The 17084-nt window shown below is 35.0% G+C and overlaps 1 protein-coding gene across 5 annotated transcripts in view; it reads left to right on the top strand.

Annotated features, from left to right (window-relative positions):
- The window catches only part of SUCO (SUN domain containing ossification factor), a 91923-nt gene that overhangs the window by 61260 nt on the left and 13579 nt on the right, over positions 1–17084 (top strand). For 4 of the 5 annotated variants that reach the window (XM_087858810.1, XM_087858805.1, XM_045814148.2 and 1 more), the window contains 7 exons: positions 1049–1117; positions 1877–1967; positions 4538–5701; positions 8458–8545; positions 11444–11548; positions 13327–13481; positions 13950–14041. In XM_087858810.1, coding sequence (XP_087714936.1) covers positions 1049–1117; positions 1877–1967; positions 4538–5701; positions 8458–8545; positions 11444–11548; positions 13327–13481; positions 13950–14041 — 1764 coding nt within the window. Of the gene's footprint in view, positions 1–1048; positions 1118–1876; positions 1968–4537; positions 5702–8457; positions 8546–11443; positions 11549–13326; positions 13482–13949; positions 14042–14285; positions 14377–17084 lie in introns of all 5 variants that reach the window. The other variant, XR_015722930.1, reaches the window with a different exon arrangement.

Here is a 17084-nt window from a genome sequence, read left to right as displayed (position 1 = left end):
GAGAACCCTATGAATCTCTTAGGAAAGGAAAACAAGACAGAACTAACTGATGAGACTTAATATGTAGCCCTTGCCAGATATTAATATTTTAATAGGAGAAATGCCTGATAACTGGTGAATTAACTTATAGTGTAATGTTAGAGATTAGGCTGGGGATAGAAATTAATTTCCCTTAAAATTACATCATAGAAGGAAGCCACCTTTTCTCAGCACCAGCTTTTTATGGAGTTAGGTATTTTGTGGTACTCATGTGTCTCTGCCTATTTATTCAGATGTTAAAGTTTATACTACTTTACTCATCATCCAAGTATCCTCTTTAGAAAGAGAGGCAGAATTCACAGGTATGCAGATTGCTTTACCTACAGCACCGAGAGTTTTATGACTTTGACTTAACCTGCCCATGCCCATACCTACCCAGTTCAGAAAAGATTTTGTGTCATCCATTAAAATCATTAAAAGTTATCAAAGAAATTTGATTCTGTACAGTATTAAGTTGGAATTTAACCATATTATCAATAAATAAGTTCATAGCTGAAAATAAAATTTTCCTGCTCTCCTTTGGATAATAATCTTTCCATTTTGTTTGTTTATATCTATAAAAATCACCTGTTTAGGAAAAACTTCTTCAAGCTCTTTCGTTTTTGTTTTTAACTGTAGGAACTTTTTGAAGAAAAACAAGCTTTTCTTAAAATATAATTTTGGTTGTCCCATTTTTTCCCCTGTCCCAGTACAGGCTATATGTTGAATTTTAGTTGAATTTTGTAATATGCTGAAGATAGTGTTTTAGCAGGAGGTTTGGGGAAGGTTAACCATAAAAGTATAATTAAGTTTTAAATTCCTTCTGAACATAAGAATTCAGATTTATGTTTTATACTTTTTGACTGAAATTTGTGTCCTATATTGGACTTACATATTAAGATGAACAAAAAGGTAATTAGTCCAAAAAAATGCAAAAAAACCATTATAAATGGTTTTTTGACTGTGATATTAAGCTATATAAGAATTTTTAGGTGTATTGGTATTTTTTTCTGATTGAATTTTGTTTTAGATGCCATTCTAAATATGGTGAATATTGCCGCTAATATTCTGGGAGCAAAAACTGAAGACCTGACAGAAGGTACTTAATCATTTTTTGGGTCTTTTAAATATCTGATACTCCATTCTAGTTAGGAAAATTAATTAATAAGCCAAGGAACTTAATTTTTCATTTAGAAATATAGAAATGAATCAAAGGGACTTGCCAGTCTTCTGTTATTCATTGTTTATTTGAATTTCGCAAGTTCTCTCTTACAATACGATCCTGTTTAATAAAATTCATGAATTTCTTTTTGACTCTTCCTGCTGTAGAAGTAATAATTTTACCCCTTACCTCTTTCCTGAAGTTTTCTAGTGGTACTTCATGCATGCTTTTAATTATTAAATAACTACTCAATTTAAAAAGTGATTTTTCTCCCCTACAGAATGCCAAATATGAGTATTAATAGCAAGGAGAAACCATCTTGCTTTTTTTGTTCTTAGAAAATACTTAGTTCCAAGTGCGAACTTAAAATGACCCATACATTTCTTCTGATTCTTTTTAGTAACTCCTTTAGGTGTCTAGAAGGCATGTTAATCACATAAGATTACACAAAATTTATAGTCATTTGACTAATTATCTGAGAAGTTGAGAAAGAATATGCATTATTTGTAGTTCTGACTTTGTATGATCATTTCTTTCTGAAAGAACTTTGATGGAAGAAAATAAAGTCTGCAGTAGCAACCTATTTGACTTTTTTTTCTCCCCCAGAAACTAAAGTTCTTTATTTGTTATAGTGAAATATCTTCATGGTATAGCTTTTTAAAATTAAACTCAACATGGGTATCTTTCTTAAAATAGGAAATAAAAGTATATCTGAGAATGCCACTGCCACAGCTGCACCTAAAATGCCTGACTTAGCTCCTGTTTCAACTCCTGTTCCATCACCTGAGTAAGTTATATTATGATATTAGAGTTCTATTAAAATGGAGAGCTAAGTGTACTAGTACATAGAAAGGTACTTGTGATTTATGTGTGAAATGATTATCTATAGAAAGCTCTGAATCATAGGGCAGGCATTCCACAGCCACTTAAAATATCTTTTGAGTTGCTTTTTGAGTACCAGGAATGCACTTCACTCCAGACCAAATGTTTGTTTTGATAGTATATATTACTTCTATTATTCACAACACTGAATCTTTTTCTTATTGCACATAATTGGCCTAATTCTTCAGGTATTGGTTTGAGGACAAATTTTAAAAGCTTGCATTTATTAAGTTCAAATTTAAAGCGTTAAGTACCTGTGCTATGCCTTGAAAGCTATTAAAGGGTGACTGAAATTCCTAGAGCAGTGATTCTTAAATTATTATGTTTGTCTCACAGAAAACTCTTACAGTGTTCACTTTCCTAATTTGAATTACATAGAGGTCTTCCCCTGAATTGCAGTGGGGCACTTTGGGCAGGAATGTCTGTCATGTAGTTAACATAAAATATCCTCATTTTCTGTCTTTTCTACCAGAGATGATTAAGGTTTTTTGCCACCTCTACTTCTTGTCTGTAGCAGATAAGCTCATAGACTGGATAATTGCATATAGTTATTATAAGTTTATGTGTATTTCATTAGATATACTTTGTAAAATTTTGAAAGCCTCTTCTCTCAGAACTCCGCTTAACAGGATGAGATATTTGAACAGGAACTATGTAATGAAATGTGCAGTGGGTATGGTTTGAGCTGTAATTCCTAAATACCATACTAACTGAAAAATGAGATTTTTGTGTTTTGAAGGGCACAGTGACACATTTGTATTCTGTGTTTATTTGAAAAGTGACTGAAGATTCTTATTTATTGGATGACTAGAGAGAGAATATAGCATTCTGTGGCATTGATTCCTAGAAGGTCCTAGGAAATCTAGGATAGGGACATTCTTGGTGTTTCTAATTATGTGGAGCTGTGACTGCTAGTCCCAATTTTAGAACTAGGCTTCTTCAGTTAACAACACATAGTATGTCTTTTTTTCAGAGCTAAGGGAAACTGGTTTCACTTTATATATGTATACACACACACACACACACACACACACACATATATATATATACATATATATACTCCCCTCCATATATACATATGAATATTTGTTGAAAGATACCACATCAGGCTAATGTAGTTTTTACTTTTCTCCATTAGTTTGATTTTAATAGATTTTTTAATATAATTGCTTACTTTTTAATTTAATGTTTCTTTATATTTGCTTTAAATTCTTTTTGATGGCTATATGGCAATCCTTTGAAGAAAATAAATAAAAATGAAAGAATCCATGATAGGGTGTCACTGTTAAAGTTACTATGAAAAGATGACTTATTTTATTTTCCCAAGTTTGAGTTTTTTAAAGTGTAGCTCCAGTTAGGGCATATACAGATGGTATATGACTTAATTTGTACCAAATTAATACACTTTAATTTTTCTCCCTCCCTTTCTTCAGACACTGCTCCTTTTTACTGTCATATTAATGTTGTAGATAGTAAGCAGTAAAGATGTAAGAAATATTATTAGAGACCATACATCTCTATATCATCTATTTAGAGAAGCATAGTCTAATTATTTTTTAGTTTTGTCCCTTTACTTACTGTCAACAAGATGAAAATCTAGCTTTTAGATACTATTTTATTCCTACCTTTGCTATTATGATATTAGTCTTTATTCAAAGACATTTCCTAGCATTCTTTGTAATTTTTCAGGGTAGGAAAATTATATATGAAGATGTTTCTTTTTGGTATTCAAATGACTTTATTTTTTCAGTTTGTACCTTTTGTGCTGTAAGGGCTTCACCTGGAAATTTATTTTTATCTTGGAGTGAACCACAGACATTATAATTTACAGCTCTCCCTATCAGCTCCATCTTCCACATTCCCCTACCTTACATACATGCTCTAGATCCTGCAGATGGGATTAAGTTACAGATGGGGCACTATTTATTATTAGCTCGGACTTTTATTAGAGTTGTTATGTATTTGGCTTTAAATAATAGAAAATTAGCCCAGATGATGGTAAGATTGTTTTGGTGAGGCCATGCAGATAATCGTGTGTGTATGTGTAATGCTACCCTGGAATTCCTCAAGTCATCCACAGAAAAATTTTCTTTGAGAAATCTAGCTATCTTTTGAAAGTATATTCAAATACAAAGTGCATTCATATATTAAGAATCCCAGATTCTAGTTCCTAGACTCCACATATAAGCAATTCTTAAATAGATGTTTTTAAAAAGCAAGTTTGATTTAGTAAATATGGTGATTTGAGTCATCTGGCTGATCACTTGATAAATGATCTTTCTGTTACCATTTCTGAATAATACTTGTTTTTATAATGAAAATGACTTGAAGGGGAAAAATTCATCCAAAAATTTTCAGTTTCTTCTATATTTCTAGTCTTTCTTTTATTTGATGTATGATACATTGACTTTTTAGCATAATTTTAACTTTAGATTTCTAATTAAAATGATATGTAATTATGATATGTATTTCTAGGTTTGTAACTGCTGAAGGACACATACATGAGACAGAGCTGTCGTCACCAGATACTCCACAAGAGAGTCCGATTGTACAGCTGGTTCAAGAAGAAGAAGAGGAGGCAAGTCCATCTACAGTGACCCTTCTGGGTAGTGGTGAACAGGAGGATGAATCGTCACCCTGGTTTGAATCAGAGACACAAATATTTTGCAGTGAACTGACCACAATTTGTTGTATTTCTAGTTTTTCGGAATACGTATATAAATGGTGTTCAGTTAGAGTTGCTCTTTATCGGCAACGTAGCAGAACTGCTGTGAGTAAAGAAAAAGACGATCTCGTGTCGGCTCAACCACCATTACCACTTCCTGCAGAATCAGTGAATGTTTTAGTATTGCAACCTCCAAGTGGAGAATTGGACAGTAAGAGAAAAGAAAAGAATGCTGAAACTATTGTTCCAGGTGACTTAAGTAGTATGCACCAAGGTGATTTGATTAATCACAGTGCAGATGCAATTGAACTTGAACCAAGCCATCCTCAAACTCTTTCTCAGTCTCTTCTCTTAGATGTTACTCCAGAAATCCATTCATTATCTAAAACAGAAGTGTCTGAGCCTATTAAATATGATGCAGGACCTACACCATCTCAAGTGATCCCTCAAGAAAATTCTGTTGAGGTTGATAATGAGACGGAAAAAAAGTCTGAGAGTTTTAGTTCTATAGAGAAGCCAGCTGTGATCTATGAAACAAATAAATTTAATGAAGTAATGGATAATATTGTAAAAGAAGATACAAACTCCATGCATATTACCACAAAACTATCTGAAACAATAGTGCCACCTGTAAACACAGCTGCTATGCCAGACAGTGAAGATGGGGAAGCCACAGTGAACATAGCTGACACACCAAAGCAAATTTTGACTCCTGTTGTGGATTCTTCTTCATTACCTGAAGTGAGAGAGGAAGATCAGTCTCCGGAAGATGCCCTTTTAAGAGGGCTACAGAGGACAGCTACAGACTTTTATGCTGAATTGCAAAATTCGACAGATCTAGGATACACTAATGGAAATCTTGTACATGGATCAAACCAAAAGGAGTCAGTATTTATGAGACTTAATAACCGTATAAAAGCCTTAGAAGTTAACATGTCTCTCAGTGGTCGCTATCTGGAGGAGCTTAGCCAAAGGTAAGTTTTATTATCAATTAGCACAGTCTACTTTGCAAGGTAAGTAGCGTAGTATGATTTCTGAGTAGAGGAGGAAAGGATTAATTATCTCATGATATGGTAGTAGTCAGTACCATTTTAGTTGGAGAGAGTGTTACTTTGATGTTGATCAATGACTTAAAGAATTGATTATCTTTTTTAGAAGTACTGAGTGATGTAATATCTTTATATATTAGGGTGACAAGTTTGAATTATCTTTAATCAGTTTCTCCTTTCTTCTGTTGCTTAACTTTAGCTACTTTTCTGTTTGGTTCCCACAGTACTCATGTGAGAATTATAGTGTTATATAACATGTATATATATATCTATACTGTATATGTAATATATGTAAGAACATTAGATATTGAAGCTTTTAGTGGAACTAGACAAGATAATTAAGAGTCTAAATCAGTGAGGACTAGAGTAGACTGAACTGGATGATTAGGCAACATTTGCAGTCTTTCAAAGAAGTCCTAGAATCCTAGTTCTAGTTGTGATAATTTATGCTCTTTGCTCATAAGTGCCAGTGTGCTTATGCAGTGATTAGGGACCCCAGGCACAGTTTTCCATTTTTTTATACCTGTTTACTCTTTTTTATCCCTTAAGTGTCCAGTGTCTTCAGGGCTTCTTCTCCAACATTTTGCAACCACGTAGGCACCAAATGTCCAGAATGTCTGAAACACTTCCTTTCCCTACTTGTTTTAAATCAAAATGCTACTAATGAGATGTCACTAAGGTTATCATTATATTCTAATGGGTTTCCTCCTAATCCATACAGACAGTTTATTGGCAAATTGTGTGTGCACGTGCAGGCCTGACCACTTAAATACCTCCTACCTGCGGCACCTGGGTGGCTCAGTTGGTTAAGTGTCTGCCTTCAGCTTAGGTCATGATCTCGGGGTCCTGAGATTGAGCCCCACATCGGGCTCCCTGCTCAGTGTGTAGTCTGCCTCTCTCTCTCTCCCTCTCCCCTGCCCCCCACCCCCACTCATGCTGTCTCTCTTTTCTCTCAAATAAATAAAATCTTTAAAAAAAATGTACCCCTACCTGCTGCTCCCTACCCTAACTGCCCCACTAAGAGAACCACAGAAATTATTAATTTATTTTTAATTGAGGTATAATTGACATTAATTTCAGGTATGCAACATAATGAGTTGATATTTGTATATATTGTGAAATGATCACGACAATAAGTCTAGTTAACATTCATTACCACACAGTTAAAAGATTTTTTTTCCTTGTGACAAGAACTTTCAAGATCTGCTCTCCTAGCGACTTTCAAATATAGAGTATTATTAACTATAGTTACCATGCTGTACATTACATCCCCATTACTAATACATTTTATAACTGGAAATTTGTACCTTTTGACCCCCTTTACCCATTTCTCCCTACATCTGATAACCACCAGTTTGTTCTCTGTATCTATGAGTTCAAGGGTATTATTGTCATTATTATTATTATTATTATTTTATTCCTCATATAAGTGAGATCATTTGGTATTTGTCTTTCTCTGTCTGACTTATTTCACTTAGCATAATGCCGTCAAGGTCTATCCATCCATGTTGTTGCAAATGGCAAGATTTCCTTTTTTTGTGGCTGAATATACTGCATTATATACAGATACCACGTTTACTTTATCCGTTTATTCTTTGATGAACACTTAAGTTGCTTCCATATCTTGGCTATTGTACATAATGCTGCAGTGAACATGAGGGTACATATATCTTTTCAACTTAGTGTTTTTCATTTTCTTCAGATAAATACTCAGAAGTGGAGTTGCTGGATCATATAGTAGTTCTCTTTTTAATTTTTGAGGAACCTCCCTACTCTTTTCCAGAGTGGCTGCATCAATTTGCATTTCTACCAACAAGGGTTCCCTTTTCTCTACATCCTTGCCAACATGTGTTACGTCTTATCTTTTTTGATAATAGCCATTCTAACAGATGTGATGTGATCTCTCATGATTTTGATTTGCATTTCCATGATGATGAGTGATGTTGAGCATCTTTTCATGTACCTGTTGGCCATCTGTATGACTTTGTGGAAAAGGCCTGTTTAGATCCTCTGCCAGTGTTTTAATTGGATTCTTTAATTTATTATTATTGAATGGTATACATTCTTTATGTATTTTGGCTATTGACCCCAGTCAGATACGTGATTTGCAAAGTTTTTCTCGCATTTGGCAAGTTGCCTTTTCATTTCATTGATGGTTTCCTTTATTAAAGAAGCTTTTTAGTTTGATGTGTACTCGTTTATTTTTGCTTTGGTTTCAAATCCAACAAACCATCACCAAGATCAATGTCAAGGAGCTTACTGTAAACTGTGTTTTCCTCTGAGTTTTACGATTTCAGGTCTTATATTCAATTTAATCCATTTTGAGTTACTTTTATGTATGGTATAAGATAGCGGTCCACTTTCAGTCCTTGCATGTGGCTGTCCAGTTTTCCCAACACCATTTATTGAAGAGACTGTTCTTTCCCTATTTTATATTCTTAGCTCCTTTGTCATAAAATAATTGGCTAGTCTTACATAGTAGTGAGATGTGTAGAATTGATGTTAAGGTAGCAAATACCTCAAGGGACCTCTTTATTTTACCTTTATAAGTGTTCCAGGCCTCAATAAGAGTTATTTTCAAAAAAGTAGATTTATCTCACATATTGAAATCAGAAGTGTGTTTCTAGTAATAAGTTAATAAGTAAGAAATTAAAGCTAATAAGTCCTTTCTCACTCCACAGGTACCGAAAACAAATGGAAGAAATGCAAAAGGCTTTCAATAAAACAATAGTAAAACTTCAGAATACTTCAAGAATAGCAGAGGAGCAGGTTGGTCATCTTCAGCCCTTATTTACTTTTTATATAAATTTCTTTTGAATTCAGTAGGCTCTTGTTGGTAAGAAGGATGAGAAGTGTTGGTTCATTTTTTTCTCCTGATAGGTGATGATAAGCCTATTATATGATGTCATGCTTGGGAAATTACCTAGCTATTAGCATCTATATCTCCTTTAGAGAAAATTTTCTTGAGCATTATTCCTATTAAACTTCCAAGTTTGCATATATGTGGTAGAAGTACAGTGGCCTTCTTTTAAGCAGCTTTTGTTAAACGCAAATCTTTTGTGGTTTTCTACACAGATAATCTAATTGATTGCAAATAAGAACATTTCTGTTTCTTCTTTTTTAATCCTTGTACCTTTTCATTTCTTTTTTTCCCCATCTCTTTCCTGTGATGCAATATAACTCGTGATATCGACCATTACCCTGTCTTGTTGATTTTAAGGAAACAATTTCAGTATTGCACAATTTCAGTATTGAAATATCCAGATGTTTATTAAAAGTTTTTACACTATGTTACTATGATGAAGAAATTTTATATTTTTCTTAGACTTTATCTGGGACTAGGGGATGGTGAGATAAATTGAGCAGGCCTGAGGTTTCAGAGGGAGTTGCATCTTACTGCTAGTTCCTAACACAATCCAGTTGTGGTTCCATACAAATTTCCTCCTTTAGTGTTTTTTTTTAATTGAAGTTTGAGAGTTATATAAAATGTATTTGGAATACAAGTCCTTTATTAGAGGTATACTTTGTGAATATTTTCTCCCAGTTCATTATTTGTTTTGTCATTCTCCTCAAAGTGTCTTTTGAAGACAAGTTTTTAATTTGTTAAAGCCTATTTATTTTCTCTTTGCTCTATAAAATCTTTCCCTAACCCATAGTCACAAAGAATTTTTCCTCAGTTTTCTTTTAAAAGTTTTATAGTTTTCGTTTTACATTAGGCTTATAATCTATTTTAGTTTTTACGTGTTGCAAAGTATGGATCAAAGTTTTTTGGTGGGGAGGTAGATAGAGAATTTCCCTTTATTCAGGTATCACTGTTGAAAAGACTACCCTTCTCCACTGAATTTCCTTTGCACTTGTGATAAATATAAATATTAATCAATTCAACACACACACATATATACATAATATTTCTGTTTCAGGGCTTCTCTTTTGTTGTGTTCATCTATGTTTATGCTGAGAGCAGAGTGTTGTGATTATTGTAGCTTTATAGGAGCTCTTGAAGTCACATAGTGTGAATTTTCCAACATTGTTCATCTCTTCCAAAATTGTTTTGGCTAATATGGATTTTAGAATCAGCTTGTCAGTTTCTACAAAAACAACCTGTTTGCATCTTGATTAGATTTTGTTGAATTTATACATCAGTTCGGAGAATTGACATCTTAACAATATTGTCTTCTGACTCAAGAACACAGTAATTTAGTTCTTCATTAATTTTAATGGTTAAAATGATTTCCCCTCTATTTTTCCCATCTCAAAGACTTAAATACTTTTAAATAATTTGTGTATTATTAACAGTATTGGAAGTAAATCTTGATTAGAAGTGTTAACTAACTCATTAAATTTCATAGTTTTTTCTTTAAATGTTTATAACAATCTGGAATTTATCAGTGTTTGTCAAATGTGAGTCAGAAGAAACTGTTTGAGTCAGGTTCAGCATTTTAAACAGATGAAGTAGGATAGAAAGTACCACAGTGTATTGCAGTAAGGGAAGTAAGTGAAACTTTTTGTTGCAGTTTTATGCATTCACCTCCCCCAACCCACCCCCCTACCTTACACACACACACACACACACACATACACACACACACACACACACACACACACACACACGGTTGAGATTTAAAACTTTGTTTATTTATTTATTTATTTAAAGATTTTACATACTTATTTGATGGGGGGGGGGGAGCAGCAGGCAGAGGGAGAGGGAGAAGCAGGCTACCTGCTGAGTGGGGAGTTCAGTGTGAGGTCAGTCCCAGGACCCTGGGATCATGACCTGAACCAAAGGCAGGCGTTTAATGACTGAGCCATCCAGGCACCCCTAAACTTATTACTTAAATCTAAATTTGAAAAACAGATCTAGAGTGATAAATGGTTATATAGCTATTTCATACATGATCCTAAATAGAGTGTTAGATTTTCTTTGTATTCTGCCCTCTTTTCCTCCTCCCCAAGTTCAGTAGTAAGTTGAAATTTTCAGTACAGTCTCCCTAATAGAGGTTCCTGACCATGATTATGATGCATAATTCCCTAAAATATGCATGCAAGTATTTTACATAAAGACATGTTTGTTGATTATAAAACTTTTAAAAAGCTTGAGCTGGAAAGATGGGTGTTTTGATTAATTTATTTTCATTGGTGATATTCTATCATTGACTAGATGAGCCGTTGTAGGTTTTTGACAATGTGACATCCTAAGTTCCATCCTAGTGTGCAATAGAACTTTTAAAAGTTTCTTGGTATGAGCCTGCTTTATATCCAAAAACGTTTTTGAAAAATTTTTCAACATATTTTTGTGCTGACTGCTTTGGTTTAAAAATACATATTTGACAAAGTGATTATTTTTGCATACAGCTGACCATGTACTGGTTTATGTATGTGGAGCTCATATTACCTTGGAAAGTAATTTATTAATGTCTGTTAGTGATCCACATGGTAGCAGTAAATGGCAAAATGTTTTTTTTGGAGGGGTGGGGGAAGGAGGGTTCAATAGTCTCAGATTCATTTTTTTTTTTTAATTTCTGATCATACTTTGCAATATTCATTCATTAAAAGCTTCCTATTTTTTTTCTTGAGGAACTTCATAATTTTTACTGGAACTTACAGTGTATTTAATGTACAGATGAAACTTTCACACACACAAAAATAATATTTCTTCCTTTATCATAGGATCAGCGGCAAACTGAAGCCATCCAGTTACTACAGGCACAATTGACCAACATGACACAGCTTGTTTCAAACTTGTCGACAACAGTGGCAGAACTAAAACGCGAGGTATTGTTACTGCTGGTATTGTAAGACACACTGCATATATAGAGGTTGTCCTAAAGCCAGGCTTGTTAAGGACATGGTATCTAAGAACTTCAACCAAGCAAAATTGTCACTTAGAGAGAACTTGTTCAGAATACCAGAATGTGGCATTTTAAAGTTTTGGAAATATATAATTTTTTGGAAAACAGGGCGTTCATAGTTTAGGTCTTACCTAAAATATGATTATAAAGCAATTCTATTAGGCCTTTTGCAAACCACTGATGCTTCGTTTTCAGTTCACAAAGCCTTGTTGAGTTGCTTAACAAAGCAAAAATTGTATTAATTTAATAAGTATTTATTGAGCATCCATTGTATATAGGTGTGAGCTGTACAGTCCTTAGGGCATACAACAGTGAGTAGTCCCTGGCCGCACAGAGCCTCTCTTCTAGGGGAGAGAGGGAATACATACAGTAAATATATGTGAAGGACAGTGGGACAGAAAATGAAATTGTGTGGAGTGGTGTGGTATGGGTTGCTCCTTTAGCTAGAGTGATTTTGGAAGGATTATTTGAGGCAGTGGCATTAGAACATGAGTGCTCAAGAGGAGAGCAGCCACAAGGAACCTAGGGTCAGAACAAACCTGTTAATAGCAGCACTAGGGCAAAGGATCCACAATTAGAAACAGTGTAATATCTGTGAGGGCAGAAAGAAAGTTGGCATGGCTGGAGCAGAATAAGGGGAAGGAAGGTGGGGCACCTGGGTGGCGCAGTCGTTAAGCATCTGCCTTCGGCTCGGGGTGTGGTCCCGGCGTTCTGGGATCAAGCCCCACATCTGGCTTCTCCACTGGGAGCCTGCTTCTTCCTCTCCCACTCCCCCTGCTTGTGTTCCCTGTCTCGCTGGCTGTCTCTCTCTGTCAAATAAATAAATAAAAAAAAAAAAAAAAAAAAAAGAATGAGAGGAAGTAGGGTAAGTACCTTCAGGGTGTGGTGGGGACTGGTCATGTAGGCCTTTATAGGCAATTTAGAGTTTGAATTTTATTCTAATCATTGCAACTCATTAGAAAGAATTAAGAATGGCAGGGGTCATCTCACTGATAATACTTGGAGAAACCCCATTTGTTGCTCTGTGGAGAATTGCCTCTTAGGGAACAGCAAAAGCAGAAGTTGGGAGGAGACCATTCAGGATGTAGTTGCAGTAGCCTGGGTGAGGTGGTGTTGGTTTGGACTAGGGCTTTAGAAGTCGAGAACAGTGTGGAGTTGTTGAATTCAGGAAATATTTAAGAGAAAGACAGCCTTGATGAAAGATGGGATGTGTGGGATGAGGAACTAAGACCCTCATGTTTTTGGCTTAAATAACTGGGTGATTCGTGGTTCAGTATTACAAGATGGCAAAGACTAGGCAGGAGCAAGATTTTTTTTTTTCTCCCCAAGTAGGAGAGAGTACAGATGGAAAAACACAGCAAATGTGGCAAAATGTTAAGTATCAGTAAACATAGGTGAAAGGCATGAATATGTTCATTGCTGTTTTTAAAAAGTTTTCCATAGGTTTGAAAATGTTCAAAGATTTGCGGGGAGGAAAAGAAGAGTAAGACATTACCTCAGTAGTACATTTTCTAAGACCTTGCCCTGCATTTTATGGTTTTGAAACACATTAAAAAATGTTTAAAATGATCTGTCCCTTTGAATTTTATATCCCACTGTATTTTTCCTAATGTAATTTTTAAATGATAATAACAAAATATAATATTTAATATTACTGTAATATATAAAACATATAATAATTAAATCCTTTTCTCCTCTCAGGTGTCAGATCGACAAAGCTATCTTGTCATATCTTTGGTTCTCTGTGTTGTCTTGGGACTGATGCTTTGTATGCAGCGCTGTCGAAACACCTCTCAATTTGATGGAGATTATATTTCTAAACTTCCTAAAAGTAATCAATATCCAAGCCCTAAAAGGTAGTATCAGCATTTTATTTCACATTTTTTACTACTTTTTTTTTATATTTTTGAGAAATTTGACTAAATAAGGGAATACTGACATAATTTCTTTTCCCCATATGATATCTTAAAATTGCAGTGTTAAAACATCATTGGAACTAGCAAGATAGTCCTGTATCTGGAAGGTTCTGTAGACTGGAATAAAGAAAACATTAATAGGAAATGCATAAACCCTTGAAATATTTTGGTTGTGGATGCTTGAATGTGGAATTCAAAGGGGGAAGATAATAGGTCTTTTAATATAGACCTTTTAGAGAACGAGCCTTAATTTTTTTTTCATGTAATAGCAATAACTGGAGTGTTAATTAGAGATTAGTATTCTGTGGCATGTTCAATTCTCAGTAGCTTCCATCAAGCCCCAACTGCAGAGTAAATTATATGTAGTTTTCTCATTGTGCCCAGTGTTGATTTTTCTTCATGTTTTAGGTGTTTCTCTTCCTATGATGATATGAATTTAAAAAGGAGAACTTCATTCCCACTCATCAGATCCAAATCTCTACAGTTAACTGGCAAAGAAGGTAGTTTTTGTGTAATATATATATATATATAAATACGAATCTAGCTTACTTCTGGCATAAGCATAACGTCAGTGTTGTGTTCGAAACCATCTGTAATGGAATAATGGGTATAAGTAACCTTTGTGTTTGTGCTATGTCAAAGCCACTTTGGGGGCTTTCCCCTTGTGGGGAAGGGGGGCTTAGTTTAATTAGCCATTGGTAGCTTTGTTTGCACATGCTCCTGTTTAGAAGTATTTCTTTTTAGAAAGGGATGTTTGAGAAAGTTCAACAGATTTGGAAAACCTGAATGTGCTCCCATAGCGTCCTGTGCTTTTCTGCCTCCTCTTCTTATACAGGTAGGACCCGTTTTGTCTCTAGTTTAGGACTGCGAGGCACTTTCTGGGGAAAAAAAAAAATCTAGTCTATCTCTTTTTTACAGGCCAGGGTCTATAATAGCATTTCACTGTCTAACACTCAATGAATACTTAAATTTAAAAGAATGAATTTGTACTGAGTGGCTATTTTTCTATATCAGTTCTTTTATAATTAGCGCTTACTAAGAGACTTACTTTATAGCAGTATTAAAGTAACCAAGTTAATTGTATATTTCAATTAGGATTGCTTTCTTAATTATTAGCTTCTCAATTTCTTTAGGATTTAGTTAACAGCAGCATGTTTCAGTTCATTAAATCATTCGAGCAATCACTGCTGAGCATCTCTGGTTTACTGTTATCACAAAGCTTCACAAAGTTAACCCATTACATGTGTGCTTATGTAGGACTAGTAAATCTCTTCTTTCTTCCTGCTTTTTTCTTTCTTTTCTTCTCTTGGCTGATTTTCTTTTATAGCAGAATTTTTAATTAAGTGTTATGTGTAAGAAAATGTAATTGTGGTATGTAAAGCTTGATGAATTTTCATAAACCAAATGAACACACCTGTGTGACCAACACCCAGGCTGAGGTAGAGAACGTTATGCAGCATCACTGCAACTTTCTTGTGCTCTTTTAATCACTGTCCATCCCCTCCCGGGATAGCCACTGTTTCGACCTCTGGCTCTTGACATAGTGATGTTGAGCATCTTTTCTTCTGCTTTGGGGACATTTGTAAATCGTGTTTGGAGAAATGTTCTTTGCCCAATTTAAAATTTTTTTATTTAATATTCATTGTTGTTGTTAATTTCTCCAATGTCATGAAGTTTCCCCTATGTTTTCTTGTAGAAATTTTATAGTTTTACATCTTACATTTAGGTCTTTAATCCATTTCGAGTTAACTTTCGTATATTGTGTAAGGTAGGGTTCAGCTTCATTCTTTTGCATGTTGATATCAAGTTTTCCCAGGGCTATTTGTTGAAGAAACTGTTTTTCCTCATTGACTGGTCTTATTACTTTTGTTGAAGATTATTTGACTGTATGTATGAGAGTTTATTTCTGGGTCCTTTATTCCATTGGTCTACTTACCAGCCTTTATGCTAGTACCACGCTGTTTTGTTTTGTTTTGTTTATATTTATTTATTTGAGAGAGAGAGAAAACGGTGGGGCAGGGGAGAGGGAGAGGGAGAGAGAAGCTTAAGCAAACTCTGCTCAGTGCGGAGCAACTCTGAGATCACGACCTGAGCTGAAACCAAGAATTGGACACTTAACTAACTGTGCCACCCAGGCACTCCAGTACCACACTGTTTTATCTTGTTTTGTTTTTAAGCTGAATTAATTTATTAGAGAGATAGTGGCAGGAAGGGACAAAGGGATAGGGAGAGAGAGTCTTAAGCAGACTCCATGCTGAGCGTAGAGCCCGACACCAGGATTGATGTGTTTAACCGACTATGCCACCCAAGCATCCCAGGACTGCGCTGTTTTGATGTCTATAGCTTTGTGACATGTTCTGAAATCAGTGTGAGTCCTCAAACTTTATTATTCTTTTTAAAAATGGTTTGACCTATTTGAGGTCCCTTGAGAATCGATATAGATTTTAGGATATGTTTTTCTATTTCAACAAAATATATTGTTGGGATTTTGATAAGGATTGTGCTGGATCTGTATATCATTTTGGTAGTATGGACATCTTAACAATAAGTGTTCCAGTCATGAACATGAGATGTGTTCCCATTTGTGTCTTTTTTTATTTGTTCGTATACAACTTTCTTAGGCTTATCCCTAAGTATTTTATTATTTTTGATACTATTGTAAGTGGAATTGTTTTCTTAATTTTCATTTTGGATTGTTCATTGTTGAAAGTACAGAAGTGCAGCTGGTTTTTCGTGCTTTGATTTTGTATCCTGCAACTTTGCTGAATCCATTAACAGTTTTTGTGTGCAATTCTCAGGGTTTTCTACATATAAGATCCATGTCATCTCTGAACAGAGATAATTTTACTCCTTTTGTCCAGCGGTGGTGGGGGGGTTGGGCAGAGGGAGAGGGAGAGAGAGAGAGAATCCCAAGCAGGCTCTACACCTAGCACAGAACCCAGCACAGGGCTCAGTCCCACAACCCTGAGATCATCACCTGAGCCGAAATCAGCAGTATGACGCTTAACTGACTGAGCCACCCAGGCGCCCCCCTTTTGTCCAGTTTGGATGCCTTTTATTTCCTTTTCTTGCCTAATTGCTCTGGCTAGGATTTCCACTACTAAGTTGAGTAGAAGTGATGAGAGCTGACATCCTTGCCTTGCTCCTGATCTTAGAGGAAAAGGTTTCAGTCTTTCATCATTATTATGTTAGCTAGCTTTTTCATAAATGGCCTTTAATATAATGTTGAAGTTTCCTTCTGTTCCTAATTTATTGAGTATTTTTATCATGAAAAGGTGTTGATCTTGTCATATGCTTTTTTTACATCAGTTGGGATGATCATGTGGTTTTTGTCCTTCATTCTTTTAACGTATATTACGTCGATTGATGTTCATATGCTGACTCATCCTTGTTATTCTAGAAATAAATCTCAGTTGGTCATTGTACAATATCCTGTTAATGTGCTATCAAATTTGCTTTGCTCATATTTCGTTGAAGATTTTTTTATCAGTATTCATTAGGGATATTGGTCTGTAGTTTTTCTGTAGTGCCTTTGCCTGGCTT

This window comes from Ursus americanus, chromosome 2 (genome assembly GCF_024610735.1).
Source record: "Ursus americanus isolate L20-20 chromosome 2, mUrsAme1.1.p, whole genome shotgun sequence".
In the NCBI taxonomy this organism is placed as follows: domain Eukaryota; kingdom Metazoa; phylum Chordata; class Mammalia; order Carnivora; family Ursidae; genus Ursus; species Ursus americanus.
This window is presented reverse-complemented; position numbering and strand designations above follow the sequence as displayed.